The sequence below is a fragment of the Pteropus medius genome, unplaced genomic scaffold, assembly GCF_902729225.1.
Source record: "Pteropus medius unplaced genomic scaffold, Ma_sr-lr_union100, whole genome shotgun sequence".
NCBI classification, from domain to species: Eukaryota; Metazoa; Chordata; class Mammalia; order Chiroptera; family Pteropodidae; genus Pteropus; species Pteropus medius.
Genome location: NW_024349800.1, coordinates 43,224,871 through 43,242,519, shown reverse-complemented (window position 1 = coordinate 43,242,519; position 17,649 = coordinate 43,224,871). Strand labels below are relative to the sequence as shown.

Here is a 17,649-nt window from a genome sequence, read left to right as displayed (position 1 = left end):
GGTGATGAAAATGCTCTAAAATTAGGTATGGTGATGGTTGCACAACCCTGTGAATATAAAGCCACTGAATTACAGACTTTAAAAGGGTGAATTTTATTTAATTAATTTTTTTCTAAAATTATTTTTAAAAGCCCTCAGTACTTCTGTTTTAAGTTATCGTGCAAAGAGCTCTCCCTTAGGTACTTTTTTTTTTTTTTTGAGTTAACCATATAGAAATCTCAGTGCTCTCCTTCTCACTTCATTTTTGTTGTCGTTATTGTTTGGCTCATATACTATCGCTTTTTTTTTTTATTCATCTCTAGTTCTGTTTCATTTAAGAAGTATTTACTTAATGACTATATGTGATAAATACTAAGAGAGCTTGTGGCAAGATGAGTGCTCAAGTCACTGCAAAACAGTGAGAAAGGGGCCTTAAGAAACATTGGGTATTTGGGGTTTCAGAGAGGAGCTGTTATCTGAGGTTGGCCTAGAGAAGCACATGGTATTTAGACAAACAGCTGGAGGTAAGGGCTGGAGGAGGAATGTTGAGGAGGGAATAGGGCGAGCTATGCAAAGACAGCAAAATCGAGGCTTATTTGAAGAATAAAAGTACAACGGTAGCATATGGATAATGGAGAGAAATACTCGAAGAGAGAATTGGAAAACCAGTATATGAACCTGAGAGTGTCGAATGCTAGGCTGAGAAATTGATCAGTTAAGTGAGTAGTAATTGAAGATTTTTTATCACGGAAGTACAGGAACTGAGCCATTGGATGGAGATGGCATGGGTTGAGAGAAGGAGAGACTGGTGAGTGGGGACCAAGTTATAGCCTAGAAACTGAGGCAAGGAGGGTTTCGGAAGGGAGGGGCAAGTGGTGACATCAACAGTAAGCATCTCTCTTCCTCACATTAGTCTGCTGCTCCCGCCACTAACCCACTTTTCTCCGTTTCCTTGCTCACTCTGCAGGCATGGGGGTAAAAGTTAGGAGGACGGTTGGGGTGGGAAGACAAACAAAAATAAAAATGAAGAGAAAAGGTGGTAAGGATGAGATACAGTTCACATGCTTCAGTTGTTTTCTAACTTAGTGACTCAACAGAAGAAAGTCTACTCTCTTCTAGTGGAAAGTACAGGACAGGAAATGTTATTTTATTTCCGGTCAGTTACTGAAGCTGTGTGCCTCACTGTTCTCATCTGTAAAAAGGAAGGCTACCTACTTCCCATGTTGGCAAACCAGAGAATCTAGGATAATTTTATTAAAGACTGCTAAAAACTACCGTGAACTCACCTAATTTGTAGACATGATAACCTTCCTTGGCAAATAAGGGTGATGATAGGGATCCCTCATTTGTTACCTGACAGAGTGAGTGTAGACGTATCTGTCAAAAGGTAATTCAGATGAGTTGTGTCGAACTATCTGAAACTGCAATTTGACTATTTTCAACCTGCAAAAAACTGCAGTTTCATAAAGTTTCAACTCCGTAGCTAGTTGCTTGATAGATATCTGACGTGAACCCAGATTTTCACCTTTTCTGGTTCCTTTGTATGTTTCTTTTTTATTAAGGTGCTAAAAGTCATTAAAATCTGCTAATGTCAGGTTCGGGGGAAGTTGTGAGAAGATGGCAACAGGTAGGAAGGGAGGTCTCGCCAAGGAAGATGCAGATATGGAGACAGATGCTGGGAGGAGGCCCACCGGCAAGAACCAGGGCATCCGAATTTTTAGATCTTTAATATGCAGTCATTCTGCTTTAGCAATAAAACTTTGGCATAAAAGGTTTTCTTTCTCCAAGCGGGTTAATAAGCAGTTGGGTATAGTTTCAGGTCTTCTGCAACTTGCTGGAGGCAGTCTGTGCGGGTATCTAGGAAAACGAGATATTTAAATATTGGGAAATAGATCCAATGTAAAAGGGGAAAAAAGACTTACGGCAGCTTAGTTCTGGTTTTCAGGTTGGTGTGATTTCTGACAGCCTAACAGAGAGCCTGGTGCATAAGGGCACATACGTGTTCATTGAAGGTCACTGAAGGGTCGAAGGGCAACATCTACAGAGGGGTATTTTGGTTGGATGTATTCTCTTTGGTGTGTAAATTGGAATGATTCCCTGGAACACATCAATGGGCAAAATGTGAATGAATCTCAGAAGATGAGGAAGAAAAGGTTTGTCAGCTATTCTTGCAGGATGCTTTCGTTGTAATCACATCCAGATATTGGGATCAGGGCATGGCCTCTTGATACTTAGAATGTCAGTTGTAATAAATGTAAACAGTACATTGCTACTGTAATATCACAATGTTATGATTAAGTGCTTAATACTGCATTGGGTGGGCACATAAAAATGAAAGACTATAGGATAACCTTACTAGGGACTAAAAAACCCAGTTCATATTTACTCAGTCCTAGAAGGTGATCAGCTCCACTCACAGAAAACAAGCAGACATTTATTTTTAACCACAGTCAGAAATACCATTACAGCAAAACTTTAATTATCTCATACCCTCTTCTCCCAGTAATCCAATATAACGCCCCTCCCCGCCACACACACACACACATAGAGGAAGCCTGAGAGGAGGGACGTCCTTGGGGGAGGTCATTCACACCTTCCCAGTGGCTTTAATGATCTTTGGTACAAGTTTTAACTTAAATTTGTTTCCTTTTTAGTTCTGTAGTTAACTGTAAATGTAATTAAACCTCTGGGCCTGGTCATTGAGGTTCTCCTGGACCACAAGCTCATTTTATTTATGATACAAAGAACAATAGACCAACGAAACAATCACTTATGTAGGAATGGAGGATAATACAGAATTAACGAATGTGTGAATAGCCCTTCCCTGCTGAGACCGTCACCCTCTCCCTGATCTTGACCCCCACTATACATTTTAGGACTCCTTCCTTTCACTCCTGTCAACCTGGTTAACCCCTTAGTCATCCTCTCCACCCTCTGACAACACCTCCATCCCCAAGGGAGCTGCAGAGCAGGAGCCTGGCTGTTCCTTCCTAGTATTACGTTTACATCCTGACCCTCTGCTGCCCTGAGCTGCTTACTTCCTGCCTCCTATTTCATTTTTACAGATCAGCGTCAGGGAGTTAACATTTTTTCCTTTTCTTATTTTTACCCGCCTCTTATTTTTTTATGTTTAGGCAGGTTTCACAGCAGAGTTGAAGTTAAGGGTGAGAGCCAGCAGAGCTAGCTTACAGTTCATGGAATACCTACCTCATTTGTGCATATAGAGGGAAATGCATATGTGTAGCTAAGAAGATCCCAAAATTAAGACTTTCATCTTCCAAACAGCTTTCACAGAGTTCACTTATATGCCACAGGTCATGCCCTTTATAAAGAACTCCTCAGTCTTCAGTCAGGATCTTTTTTTTTCCATATTCACAATTACAAATTAATGACACAATTACACACACACACACACACAAAGACTGAAAAGCTAGTAACTTAGTAGTTGAAAGAAGAGTCAGACAAATTTCTGAAAAATGCCTAACAGTCAGCAACAAAGCAGCAACATGGAGCCACTGAACTCAGGAGCACTCATTCTGTGGAAGCCTGTGCAAGCATCACTGAATTATGGAATAGCATAGTAATATATGCATATGAAAATGGCCCTGATTCATCAAGAGAATGTTATGCTCAGTACTGGTCTACTTAAGTAAGAATTAAAGTAATGATTTTAGGAATATTTCTGTCAAAATGGTTAAAGTTAAAAATCTGGGTGTATAGTAAGGAGATGAGCCTTAGTTATGTGGAACACACATTATGCTAGAACCCCCTCCCCCGTCCCCAGTGGCACCAGATAAACAGGATAGTGTCACATAGTGGAGTCAGTTTGGCACAGCCACTTCGTGGTCTCCCGACTTCTATGTTGTTGTTTATTCATGGGGTTTTCCTTCCCTTTTCTTTGGTTTCAGATGCGAGTGTCTCTCTGGCTTATGTGGTTTCCCCGTGTGTGAGGTGGGATCCACTCCCCGCATAGTCTCTCGTGGAGATGGGACACCTGGAAAGTGCTGTGATGTCTTTGAATGTGTTAATGGTACGTGGGGTTTCTCTTGTTCTCAGAGTGTGTACATTTGTGCAGGAGGAGGAGGCGGGAGGGTTCAATCTAGCTGTTGCTGTCTTTATAAGGCAGAGAACATACTCAGGGACTTGATGAAACTCACTCAGAAAGAAGGTTTGCCTAAGATCCCACTGTGCAGTAAAGGAAGTTAGAGAATCATCATTCCATCTACCAGAAAGAGAATTTTAGAAATCTAATAGCAGATTACATGTAGCCGTCATATTCTGCCGTTTCACTAGTATAACGATTTTAGGATTCCAAGAAAAGGGTCATGGAACTTCTGATCATATTTCTACTGTCATTCGCCCCCTCGTCCCATTGCTGTCAGGATGAGATCTACAGAACTAACAGCACGTTGGAGCTACCATGATTTGAAACAAAAGACACTGTTCCTCTAGCATTTTCCTGCTTAGAGGGAACATGTGTGACCAGTGCTTGGCCGTTATTAGCATTGGCCTGCTTTCGGCTTGCACCTTGTGGGCCAGAAAAAGGATTCTCCGGTCACAAGATTCCTTCAAATAGAATCCACCTCTCCCTTTCACCTTTCATGAGAGGGCTTGGTGTTTGGTGACAGGGTGTTTATTGAATTCTGATGGCTAGAAGGGAGGAGAACCTAAAACATGCCCCTCCTTCAGGGTTTTCAGAAGAAACACAAAGAATGAAACTCGGGCAAGTGGTTTGTCAGTAATTGTAGAGCACATTATTTAGTTAGTACCTAGACTCACAAGGAAAATGAAGATGGATTTGGATAAATACAATAAAATTATACATACGGAAATGTCCTCAGTAACTACTACTTATAAGAAATTAGAGTTCAAAAGATTCTCTGCTCCCTCTCAAGCCTCCCCTCCCCCACAAGAAAGGTTATATTACGGTCGAGTCCTGTTTCATCGTGTCCTCTAGTTTTCAATCTAGTGATGACCACATCTTGTTTTGTTTTGCTTTGCTTACTGGATAGCTTTGTGGTTGAGAGAGAACACAGACTGGAACCAAATGATCTCAGTTTGAAAATTGGTTCTTCCACTTACTAGCTGCGTAATTTGGGCAATTCTTGGTCTCCCTGGGCCTCAGTTTCCACCTCTGTAAAATGGAGTGAATAACAGTGAATTAAATGAGGCTTTATATGTGAAGCACTTGGAATTGTGACTCAAGGGCAAATAGTCTTATTGTTTTGTATTCCCACCTCCTGTTCACATCCAAAGACACTCCTCTGGACATTCCAGGGAGATAGACAAGGTGAAGTGAGCTTCCTGACTTTAAGTTAAAGACCTTATAAATACAAGCACAAGTGCAGAAAAGGTTCCATGTGCATAAATAAATCTCAGTGCTTTCCGCCACCCATATTGTGGTCCAGGCAGTAGTAGTGTCTGTTAAGCATAAGGAAATGGCCAAGCAGACCCTTTTTCTATTGGCACCACTGCAGCTTAATTGATTGTAGGTGATGTTGTGTGATTATTTAACTTGTACCATTTGAGACAGAAATATCGTTCCTTACTCTGGGCTTCCAGCATCTCAGATGTTATTTCTTCCAGTACTGACCACTCTGCAAGTACCCTCATGTCTGTCTCATCCTAGAATCTGAACTGCCAGAGGACTGGGAGTCTATCCTTGTGTCTGTGGATGTTAGCATGTAGTCTGCCTTACAGAGGGCATCCAGATTTTGTTGAGTGAGCAAGTGAGTCATCTGATTCATACTATCTTAGTTCCCTTTAGAGGCAGCAGTTTAATACCAGCCCACAGAAGGTTACTTTGTGGGGATCCTCCACCTTTTACTGCCCTACACTTTAAGCTCACATCCTTTGTAGAAATACCACCTCTAGCAATGTAATTTGCTGTTTGTCCTCTGGGTAATGAAGAGCAGATCGATCCTTCCTTTTTTTCTTTCCAGTAGAAACCCAAGTATCATGCCTTATCAGGATGTTAACTCTGTATCTCACGCTAACATGATGTGACTTGGACAGCTAATAACGGCACCCCCACCTCGGTGGCATTGGATTAACCTTCAGGGCCTGCCCCTGCTCAGAGCCTCACTTTTTAGAGATCTGACTTCAGGAACAGGACTTGCCGTCTACTGTGAGAAATAGTTGAGACAACAAACCACAGTCCGTGTTTCTGGTGGTGGCCCTTTTTTGCTACCATAAACTCGTTGGGTGATCTTTGCTTTATTTCTTGTCCTGCTATCGTGTCTCTTTTACTATATTAGTCATTCAGTTGTAGATGAGACTAGAAACTATAATACAATGAAAATTCATAATCCTACAAAGTCTCAAAGTCTGTATTTTAGTTCTTTTGACATATACATACATGCATGCACATGTGCACACACCTTCCTTCCCACCCTCATATATTATCATCACCTGAAAAAGCAGAGGTTTATTGTATATGTGTGTGTGTGTGTATACATATATATGTGTGTGTGTATATCTATATATCTATATAAAGCCTTGCTTATCTACAAAGGATTTGAGGCAATTTTACAGTAATAACAGATACAGTAACATAGTGGTAAAGTATCAGTGGGAAAGAGAATCAGTACCATAAAGTTATACTTAGAATTTGAAAGTAAAAAGCAAAAAGAAAGTGCCCACAGATGTGCAGGCCATAAGTATCTGTGTAATCGCTGGAGGCAATCATCAAAGCAGACTCCCAGCTTCCTGGCCATCAAGGAGAAAAGGAAGCAAGAGTCAGATCCACAATTCTTATTTTGAAAGGAAAGAAGCCCACTGGACAGGGGGACAGTCTTCTCATATGGAAACCTAAGTGCTCTGGATCATGCAATAGGTAATGTCTTCAGTTTCTCTAATTCCGCCAATGCAGAAACTGGTTTCCTGTGGCTATTCTTCTCAATAAAAAAGCAAAGCAAAATATTAAAATGCAACTCGGTGAAAGCAGTTTTCAGAGGTCAGTTTGATGACAGAGCTAGAACCTAGATGCCTCGAGCATCCTTTCTTAATTTTGAAAACATCCCAATGTGTAGGAACAGATGTAGAAAGCCCAGTTTGGAGGACAGTGTTAACATAACTAATCCTGTGAGCAGACACAGAGACTGCATGGCAGCGCTCAGTTTCTAAGCTGCCGTGAGGATGATCCGTGTGCTTATGTTATTTTTTAAAGGTACATGTTAAAACAAGATTTAAAAATGTTCACAGAGGATTCAAGAACTCTTGAGTTTTGAAAATACTCAGCTGGATGAATAGATGGAGAGAACATTCTCCATAAATATTACTTCTCTATGTGCTTTGCTTTGGTTTGGTTTTAGAGAGGTGGTAGAGTTGTAAGCAAGATTGTGACAGTTTTTGACTGCATTCCCTGACAAGGGCTGAAGGCAGGTCTTACGAGGTGTTCGTTGAATGAGAATCCTGTTTAGAAACTAAAGGAACAAATGGTATGGCCGAGCTCCTAGTACATAAACTTAGAAGTCATCAAAATCATCACCTAGAAGTATGATCCTCACAGCAGTGATGGAACAATCCCAGATCTCCTTCAAAAAACAGTTCTGTGTCTGCTCCAGCCCACCAACAAAAGCATTATCATCAGTCAGCTGGAGCTGAGTAACAGCCTTTACTTTTAGATGCCTGGGTCCTCTATTTTGTCCCATTACACCCTAATGCCTTACACTGGCCCACCTCTGTCATTCCTGGAGGTCTTAGGGTTTGAAATCTCAGACATAGAATGTAAAAATGATCATTTGGTTGCTTAATATCATAAGCTGTCCAATGTAGATGCACAAAAATCTAAATAAAATAGAACATTTGATAGTCGATAATTGACTCTTCTAGCATCAGACACTAACTTGTAAAATGAATCAGTCACAGGAGAGTCTTAGCCAAAGTCAGCTTGATCTTCATGTAAAAGTTTGGCCTGGAAAACTCAGACCTGAAGTAAGTTAATAAGAAAATTAGTACAAAGATATCTATTGAGGATCCATTGTCTGCAAAGCAATAATGCTCAGTAGTGTTTCTAGGGACTCGCTGTCTATTTCTGTACTAATGGAGAGAATAAGGTACTTTGAAAGCACTGTTCCACTTATGCATTTATTGAGCACCCTTCCTATTCCTGGAGCCTTATCAAGCTAATTTTACTTAAGAGTAATATACTCTTTTGCAGTTCTTTAGAAATATTGTCTCCTTCCCCTTATCCTGAAGTAGTATCTGCTTGGTATACTATAGTACACACACTCTCCCTGTCCCCCATAGAAAAGATTTTTATCCAAGTACTCTGTCTTTGTGATTATATCAATTTGCAGTTGATTTATGGAGAAATTTTCAGACGTTTTCCTTCTGTCATATAGTTCTCTCTCTCTTGGCTTCTGATGTCTACCCACTTGGCTTCCTGCTCAACTCACCTCTCCAGTGAAATGAGACCAGAGGCAAGATATTAGCCATTTTCCGCTGGGGGATTGAAGAGAAAAAGCAACAGAACTGTATCTGTTTAGATTTCTTTACATCTGATGTGAGGTTCTACATTTTAGTTTTTTCCTTTGTTGAAATTATATACCTATCACCATCTGCCAATCAGTGTAATTTGGCAGGAAGGAGAGGTTATTAACAGTCTATGCTATCAGGCTTTTTTCAGGAGTTCTGGAATACATTACAGAGCAAAGAGAAGATTCCAGAACTTAGAAACATATAAATTTTAGTGCAGACAAAAAAAAAAAAAACTAAAAGTACACTTTTATGCATACCGCTTCGAAAAGTACAACTTATATAATAAATTATTTCTTTGTAGTATTTCTCCTTTTCACGTTTATTTAAATTATCCTCTTGTAGAGGTAGCGATAGTCCCCACACTGTTCTGAGAGTCACATCTATCCCCGACAGGTGAAGAAGTAATTGGTTGTTGCTTCTCAAAGACGAGCCTTTTTATCATGCACTTTTCTAAAGAGCCTCTATAAATTTCCCTCAACATCAAACAGGAATTTCATTATGTTATGTGATTTTTTAGCCTAAAGAATTCTGTTTTCTAGGCCATGTTTTTGGGGACTCTCCATCCCTCTAAATTTCACGCTCTTGCTCTTCGTGCGTTGGCTGGTGAAACAGCTGCCCAATCCTCTCATCCATCCCAACTCCTCCCTCTGAAGCTTCTGCACATGTCACCATAAAAACCAGTGCACCTGGAGTAGCTTTATTCATAACTAGAATCTTCCCTCCTGACTTCAGATCTTGCACCAAGATTTGTGGCTTCACCCAGATGGTAGACGTGGTTGATTAATGCAACTAAGCAATTAATATTGGTTGGCTTATAAAAAATTTTCTTTGGTTTGAATGGATGCTCAGCATTTTGTTGGGGGGTATCATATTTTGCCTCACTGCACAGTGTGCTAGTTTGATTAGTAAAAGCACTCCATTTTCTGTGTTTTGGAACTTGTGATCTAACTGCCCAGATCCTTCCAATTTCAGTTCAGATTTGTATGGCTAAATGTATGTAGATGAATTCTGAGCTACAATGTGATTTTTTTTTTTAACATAACATTTTCTGAAAAAGAAATATCACATCCAACAAGCAGGGGGGAAGAGGTTCAAACAGGCACATTTAATACCTGCGTATACATACATGCAGCTCATTTCACACTAGTTATGTGATTTTAGGCAAGTCATGTAATCTCTTTAAAATCTCATTTTCCTTATAGAAAAATGCATATTAATACTTGTTCTGGCTTCTCTGCAGGATTATTATAAAATCAGATGAGGTCATTGTTCTTCGATACCATACAAATGTAAATATACTCAAAACGCAGTGAAAGTCAGGTGACACATTAAGAGATGATGTTGGAGAGAGGAGCCCATGCACAGAGTGTGTATCTTAATCCACATTTTCCCACTTTATTAATCAGGGTGCATTAGTTCAAGAGAACTTCCTTCAGCTTGGGAGTATTTTGATTTTACCAGATTTATTGAAACATATACTGTGCAACTTACTAAGTGAAGTCATACAATTCAGTGTTTTTAATATATTCACAGTTGTGTAATCATCATCACAATTTCAGGACACTTGCATTAACCCCTCCCTGCAAAACTCTGAAACTCGTTAGTTACTCCCCATTTCTTCCCAAAGCCTCCAGCCCTAGGCAACCAGTAATCTACTTTCTCTCTCTGAAATGTGCCTATTATGGGCATTTCAAATAAATAGAATCATGCAATAGGTCTCCTGTGACTGGCTGGCTTCTTACACTTAGCATAATGTTTCAGAGTTCATTCATGTTGCAGCATGTATCAGAACTTCATTCCTTTCTATGGCCAAGAAATATTTCATAGTCTGGGTATACCACATTTTGTTTATCCATGCATCAGGGGATGGACTTTTAGGTTGTTTCTTTGTTTTCCCTCTCTCTCTTTTTTTTTTTTTTTTTTTGGTCTTGTAAATAATGCTGCTATGAACATTTGTACACAAGTTTTTATGTGGGTATATATTTTTGTTTCTCTTGGGTATATATACCTAGCAGTGTAATTGCTGAATCATATGGCAATTCTGTATTTCACATTTTGAGGAATTGCCAAACTGTTTTCCAAAGGAGCTGCACTTTTTACATCCTCACCAGCAATGTATGAGAGTTCCAATTTCTCCACCTCTTCATCAACACTTGTTATCTGTATCTTATTTTTCTATAGCCATCTAAACATATGAAGTGGTTTCTCAATGTGGCTTTGATTTGTATTCCCCAATAACTAATGATGTTAAGTATCTTATTTGGAAAAATGTCTATTCAGATGTTTGCTCATTTTTCAGTTCAGGTTATTTTTATTGTTGAGTTATGAGAGTTCTCATAACTCAACAACTTATTTGTACTACAGTTATACCAGAAATTTTATTGAACTTGTTTATGAGTTATGATAGTTTTTTTAGTAGATTCCGTAGAATTTTTTTGTTTTGTTTTTTGTATACAAGATCATGTCATCTACAACTAGAGATAGTTTTACTGCTTCTAACCTGGATACTTTTTATTTCTTGCCTAATTGCCTTGGCTAGAACGTCGAGTACAATGGTCAATCGCAGTGGTGAGAGTGGATATCATTGTCTTGTTCCTCATCTTAGAAAGCATTCAGTCTTTTACTAAAGATGTTAGCTGTGAATTTTTCATAGATGCCATTTACCAAGTTGAGGATTTTTCCTTTTATTCATAGTTAATCGAATTCTTATCATGAAAGGGATTCTGTCAAATGATTTTTCTGTGTCTGTTGAGATTATCATGTGGGTTTTTTTGTCCTTTATTCATATGCCATATTACATTGATTTTTGGATATCAAACCAACTTTACATTCTTGAAGTAAATCCCACTTGGTCATGGTATATAATCTTTTTTATATGTTAAAAAATTAGTCTGCTACTAATTTTTCGAGGATTTTTATATCTATATTCATAAGAGATATTGATCTGTAGTTTTCTTTTTCTTGTGATATCTTTGGCAGGAGTTCTTTTAACCAAAATTAAAGAGAAGGGATGAATTTAAGGAAGGTGTTTCAGGGCAGGGAACACATTTTCAGTCATTGGTATCATGATGAGAATTCTAAATGCAGGGCTTTGAGTTCTTAGCAGAACATAACTGTGAAGCACGATGGAAAGATCACCAGGTTTCAATGGAGGAGCTACTGCTTTTGTGTCTGTCATTTGCAAAACATGTGACTTTGAGCAAATTACCTAGGATCTCCTCACTTCTCAAATTGGGATAATATCTACGTCAGACCTTTGTTATTGGGATTACATGAAGCAATGTACTTAAAGGCCAAGTACTATTCAAATTACAAATTACTAAACCTCATAGAGAGAAAAAAGAATTTAGGAGAGGATGTTAGAGGAACAGAAAGCTATCACCTCCTAGAAGGCTTGGATAAATTTTTGAAGCAGAACAAAGCCTAATGTGAAGATAGGATCATTTATTTGGGGTAAAGAATGGCTTAACAAAACAAATGTAATCTCTTTAAAACAAGTGTCAGATGTGTGAGTTTCATGGTCAAATGGCTCCCTTTATTGGGAGAAGGGGAAAGTCAATATAGACTTTGCTAAGGGGAGTTTGGATTCCTCAGGGTAAGGAAGATAAGAATATTGCACAAAAAAAAATTATATCGAGTTTAATAAATTCCCATCAAATTATCAACTCCCGCTATCAGACAGAATTTTCTGGAGGCTCTTTGAAAAACACAAAGGGACATCACTCAAAAGTGACTTTGAATATGCCTTGTCTGTGTGAAATCCTTTCAGAAACAAAGCCAGCCTGTGTATTCAACAATGTGGAGTATAATGACGGAGATATGTTTCGAATGGACAACTGTCGGTTCTGCCGATGCCAAGGGGGCGTTTCCATCTGCTTCACTGCCCAGTGCGGGGAGCTGAACTGCGAGAGGTACTACGTGCCTGAAGGGGAGTGCTGCCCGGTGTGCGAAGGTAAGACAGGTGCTAACTGAAGAATATTCATGGCTCAAGAGTTTTTATATCAAAATTGACCTAATTCAACCTCACCCCAAAATAGAGGAATATTGAAGGAGTTCTTTTTTTTTTTAATGACTTTCTGGTCTATCTTTTAGGACTTCAATAATGCCAGGTAGACCGTGTGAAAATGCTTCCCCGAGGGAAGTTATGCCCTGGTGTAGACAGCAGGTCACCAGTTTCCACAGGTCAGCGTGAGATGTCCCACGGTGCTTTCTGTTCCTGCCCTGCAGTTCTAGCAGCTCCTCAGCAAGTCCTGGGGACATTCCATTCACCCTGACATTAAAATCCACCTCCCATGCTCCTCAGATTGCCCAGCTGGGACAAGACAGCCCTTGTCCCTGACAGTCTCAGCCAGTCAGCTCAGAGGAGAGCTTGCCCTGCCTCCTCTCTGGTACCCATGCCTCTTCCGGTGGGGTCAGGACCCTGCTGCTCCCCTTCTGAAAATGAATGGTGTGAGAGGGTCATGTGGCATGGTGGTGACATCGGCTCAAGGTCCAGCCACGTGTCAGGTGTGGCCCTAGGCAGAAGGCTCTCAGGAGCCTGTTTTTCTCTGTCTTCCCCTCTTCTTTCCAAGAATTAATAATAGTTCCATGTTCCTTCAACAGGCTCTGCCCTCTCACGTGTGGTATGCAGAAATAATAAACATTTCAGAATAATAACTCAGTTTCATTCACTATAACCCACACCTTTTTGGGATCAGGATACTAAAGTTCAGGAAAGTAGTCACTTGTCTGAGTTTACAGTGAAGCACCCTCTGCCCGACTGTGTCTCTGGTCTGTACACACCACACCATTTCCCCTGCCGGAAGGTCATGTGGACTTTCTCGTCCTGACCCCGCCACAGATCTTCGGTCTAGAGTCAGGCATGTCAGTCTTCTGCCTGAAGTTCATCCTGCCCTTATCTCTGCACACGAAAATCCTGTGGCATGTGCTGTACTTTTTTCTGTTTTTCTAAAATCCTTTTCAATATTTGAGCTATATTTTCCACAGTATATGGAAGATCTGACAATGTTTGAAGTATATAAACTACATTCCTAACACTGAACAAGTGTTCACGACAGTGAAGTCCTTTCCCCTGTTAGAAATTATTTTAGCCTATGTAGGAGAAAGAGGGTTCACTTTTTAGGGTCATTAGGATTTTTTAAAAACCACATCAAACTTAGCCTTCCTTATTGATTCGTTCCCTAGCTACCCCCAGTTTGTTGCAGTTAGGGGTGTAAAAACATAGATATGAACCTCTGTGTAATACTCATAATGAGTTGTCTGGGCTTGGATCCGGTTATGTCTCACTTCCTGGAATTCAGATCCAGGCTCAAAGTAGAAATGAAGTATGCGGTGTAATATTTTTTTATAAAGAAATTTAAAAAGTCTCATCTAACTCAGGTCTCTTGGCCACTTCCATCTGTGTGTGGCTCACTGCCCTTCAAAAGCGGTGACTGCATGATTTTAAATGTTGGCCTCTGAACTCCTTGTAACACCCTCTTACCTGTTGAATGAAGAGGACCCAGCTCAACACCGCATGGACTTCCCTCCCAGCACAGCAGCACTTGCTTGTCGAGACCAGACTTTATGCGATTGATCTAGTTTCTCTCATTATAATAATGTTTGGGAACTGTGTATGCAGCATTTATGTCCTGGTCGGTAGCCTCAGAAAACATTTTATTTTACAGTAGCCTTGGCTACTTTTGCCCCGCAACCTTGGCTGCTGCGTGACTGCTCAGCTCATGGGGAGAAATATAGCGTAGGGGTACCGTCTTTCCTCCAGGGCATAAGCCGAGACCTATGGTATGTCTAAACCAGCCTTGTCATGAACAAGCCACAGTGAGAGCCTGCTATATACTCCTCACTGTTGTCCACCTGGACCTCCACACACCAGAAGGTAGAGGTCTGTTAGCCCTAGAAGTAATAGTATCACTCTAAGTTAGATGGCGGCATTATTCTTTCCATTTGACAGGTGGCAAAATTGAGGTGTGCTAAACATGTAAATCGACAGCTCAGAAGACGTTGTCAGAGCCTAAAATGGATCTGAGTTTTCTAATTACCAACCCACGGCTGTATGCCTGAACATGTGCAGCTTTATAAAGCGATAACACCTGCACATTGGTTTTTATGCCACAGATCCCCTGTCCTGTGTGCAGTGTCAGGATGGGTGGACATAAATTCAGTATGATAACTGCTTTTCCCTGTCGCCCTAGAGATACCTCATGAAACCCTGAGCTTCGGCTGATCACAGCTGGAAAAGAACTGCTGATAACTAGAACTTGGGGGAAAGTATCTCTAGATGCAGGCAGAGATAAGATTTAGAATGCCCTCGATCTTACTCTGAACTCATGTTTTCATTTAGATCCAGTGTATCCTTTTAATAACCCTGCTGGCTGCTATGCCAACGGCCAGATCCGCGCCCATGGAGACCGTTGGCGGGAAGACGACTGTACATTCTGCCAGTGCATCAACGGAGAACCCCACTGCGTTGCAACAGCCTGTGGACAGAGCTGCATGAACCCCGTCAAAGTCCCTGGGGAGTGTTGCCCCGTGTGTGAAGGTAAACCTCGTAGATTCTAATGAGTCCCTGGAGAACGTTTTGTGTTGGATAAGCTTCTACCAGTACATTCTTGTTTGTTGTTTATTTCCTCGGGCATGATGTCTGCTTCATGCTGTTACCAGTTGCAGAGAAATTTATCATACAGCCAAAACTCATAATTTTGGGGGAAATGTTGCACATTTACAGCGAGAATCGTGTGGTTTTTATTTTACCACTGCAGATATGCTTATCTGAATATTTTATAAGAATATATACATTTTAATTCAATTCACTTCAAGTCTGATTGATATCTGAAGGTCAGTGCAGTGAATAAAGCTGGGAATAAGACCCATGATTCAAGCATAGCATGTTTGACTTGTAATGCTTCCATAAGCCCGAGTCCTGGCAGATAGAAAAAAAACCTGGAACCTTCAGAGGCAGTCTTCACTGCCTAGTGTCTTCACTCTGAGATCCATTCTACTGCTGATATCACAATGGCTGTGGCTTTCTCTCAGGCTTTTACTTATGCCTTGGTTACCTACATTCACTGCCTCAGTCTATTTAATGGAGAGGAGACTGAGGCACCCTCAGCTAGTCTTAATGTCCAAGCCCCTATTTCAGTCCATTTCTCCCATCCTGGGAAGATTCTTTGCACACTTAATCTTAGTCCTCTGTCCATGTCTGTTAGTACAGAAAAGAGATCGAATATTTATACTGACAGATCCAATAGAGAGTATTCGTCATTAAGAAGCACATTTGCATAGTGAACTAAATTGGTTCAAAAATTAATCTCTATTGAAGATGGATCCTTCTAGAATTTTTTAAAATGGCTTTTAAGGAACCGACAGCTCTTTCCAGAAATTCAGTTAAATAGACTAAGTCTTATATCAAGAAAAGTCTTTTGCTTCTACCTAAATTTTCATAAACTCAGACTTTGGAGTGTGCCTGACAAGCTTCGTTAACCTCTGAGGGGTTAGCATTATTAAAGACCTTAAAAATCATATAAAAATGTAAGCTGGAGGACTCCAGTTCCCTTACCATAACTCTACACAGAACACAGCTGCCACACTCCAAAACTTTATAGCTTCCAGATGACCAATTCTGTGGAAATCACCCACCCCCTCACATGCACACTCCTCCCATCCCCTAAAGGCAGCATTTTAGTCCTGGAAAAAGTAATGCACAGAAATATGTGTGGCAGGGCACAGAGCTTTACAGGAAAGGCTGCCTTGCTGAAGCAGATAGAGGTAAAACTGTCTACCCTTATTCAGGTTGTCAGCTTGGAATATTTAAGTACATACATGTGCTTGATAATGTAAGAAAAATTAAGAGCAGAAATATGTGATCCAGTAAGCACTAACCCTTTAACTTCACACATCTCGGATCATAAATGGAAAGACTGAAAACACTTGTTAAAAAAAAATAGGGCCCTTTCTCTGAAAGTAAATGGAGGGAAGGCAAATCCTTTTGTACTCGTCTTTTGCATTCATTAGCATATTTATCATAGTGAGTAGAGAAGGGAAGCAAGCAGTTGGCGAATAGAAATATATGTGTGAAACTGATTTATTCTGACATCATGTAGATGTTTGGGTAGGAAGTGAACTCTAGTTTGATCACTTGCAGTTTGGTGTCTGCAACATACTCATGGAGTTGTATCTCATCTTCCACTGTTTGACAGTTTGGGTTAGCTATTAATTCCAAAAAATAAAAATACTTATTAAGTACTTCCCATAATCCAAATGTAGCACTGGACAGGAAGATAAATAAGGGACAGCTCTGAGTTAACTTCAGATATTTAGGCCATTTTAAATTAAACCAGGAGACAAGGAATGTTCATATTTGGGTACCGCGGGGTAAGTGCTTTCTTTATACTTGTACCTGATTTCATTTAATCCTCACAACAACCCTGTCCCGACAGCCTAATTAGTCTGTGTTAGGGATAGAGAAATTAAAGTTTAGAGAGATTTAGATCATTTCCTCCAAGGTCAATTGCCATTATGTGGCTGAGCCAGGATAAAGCAAAGTCTGGTGGATTTAGCTATGTTTTCGTCTGCTAAACCTGCTCCCGAATGCCATCTCAGCTTACTCATGCCCCTATTTCTAGTTTCCTTATTAATCTCTCTTCATCTCTGGTTTTTGGCCTTGTGCTGGGAAAGACGGGAGTGGGGTGACGGGAGGAAACCATTTGCGGTTTGACAGCTACTCCAGGTGTTTTTGATGTGCTCCCCCACCAGCCCACTCCTCCTACTTTGGGGACCTCAGGGGAAGGATGCCTTTGGGATTCATTCTGGATTTGCTTCTGAAGCCTCAAGTCCAGGCCACATCCTCTACCTCGCCAGAACTCAGCATCTTTATTTCAAGCCCTAATGTTCTACTGGTCCCAGTTCCTTTCTGTCTCCTTTGTGTTCTGGCCCTTATCTCTTTTCATTGAGACTTTCAGAAGATCCCATTGTGTAGTTCTCAGAGAACTAATTGATCTTGTGTTTCTTGTTTTTGTTTTTAACTTAGTTAAGCAGTGAGTTTCAAATAAGATTGTTTGCTTTTCAATAATCCTCTCATTTTAAGACCTAATAGAAAGATGGAAAGATCCTTTTGGTGTGGAATCAAAAAACTGCACAGCTCAGATCATGATACTAAAAAGTCATTAATATCATAAGAAGCTTAAAGCAAGA

At 40.3% G+C, this 17,649-nt stretch overlaps 1 protein-coding gene across 5 annotated transcripts in view; it reads left to right on the top strand.

Annotated features, from left to right (window-relative positions):
* The window catches only part of CRIM1 (cysteine rich transmembrane BMP regulator 1), a 174,928-nt gene that overhangs the window by 96,433 nt on the left and 60,846 nt on the right, over window positions 1–17,649 (top strand). For 4 of the 5 annotated variants that reach the window (XM_039887419.1, XM_039887422.1, XM_039887420.1 and 1 more), the window contains 3 exons: window positions 3,888–4,009; window positions 12,230–12,412; window positions 14,801–14,998. In XM_039887419.1, coding sequence (XP_039743353.1) covers window positions 3,888–4,009; window positions 12,230–12,412; window positions 14,801–14,998 — 503 coding nt within the window. The remainder of the gene's footprint in view (window positions 1–3,887; window positions 4,010–12,229; window positions 12,413–14,800; window positions 14,999–17,649) is intronic. The other variant, XM_039887423.1, reaches the window with a different exon arrangement.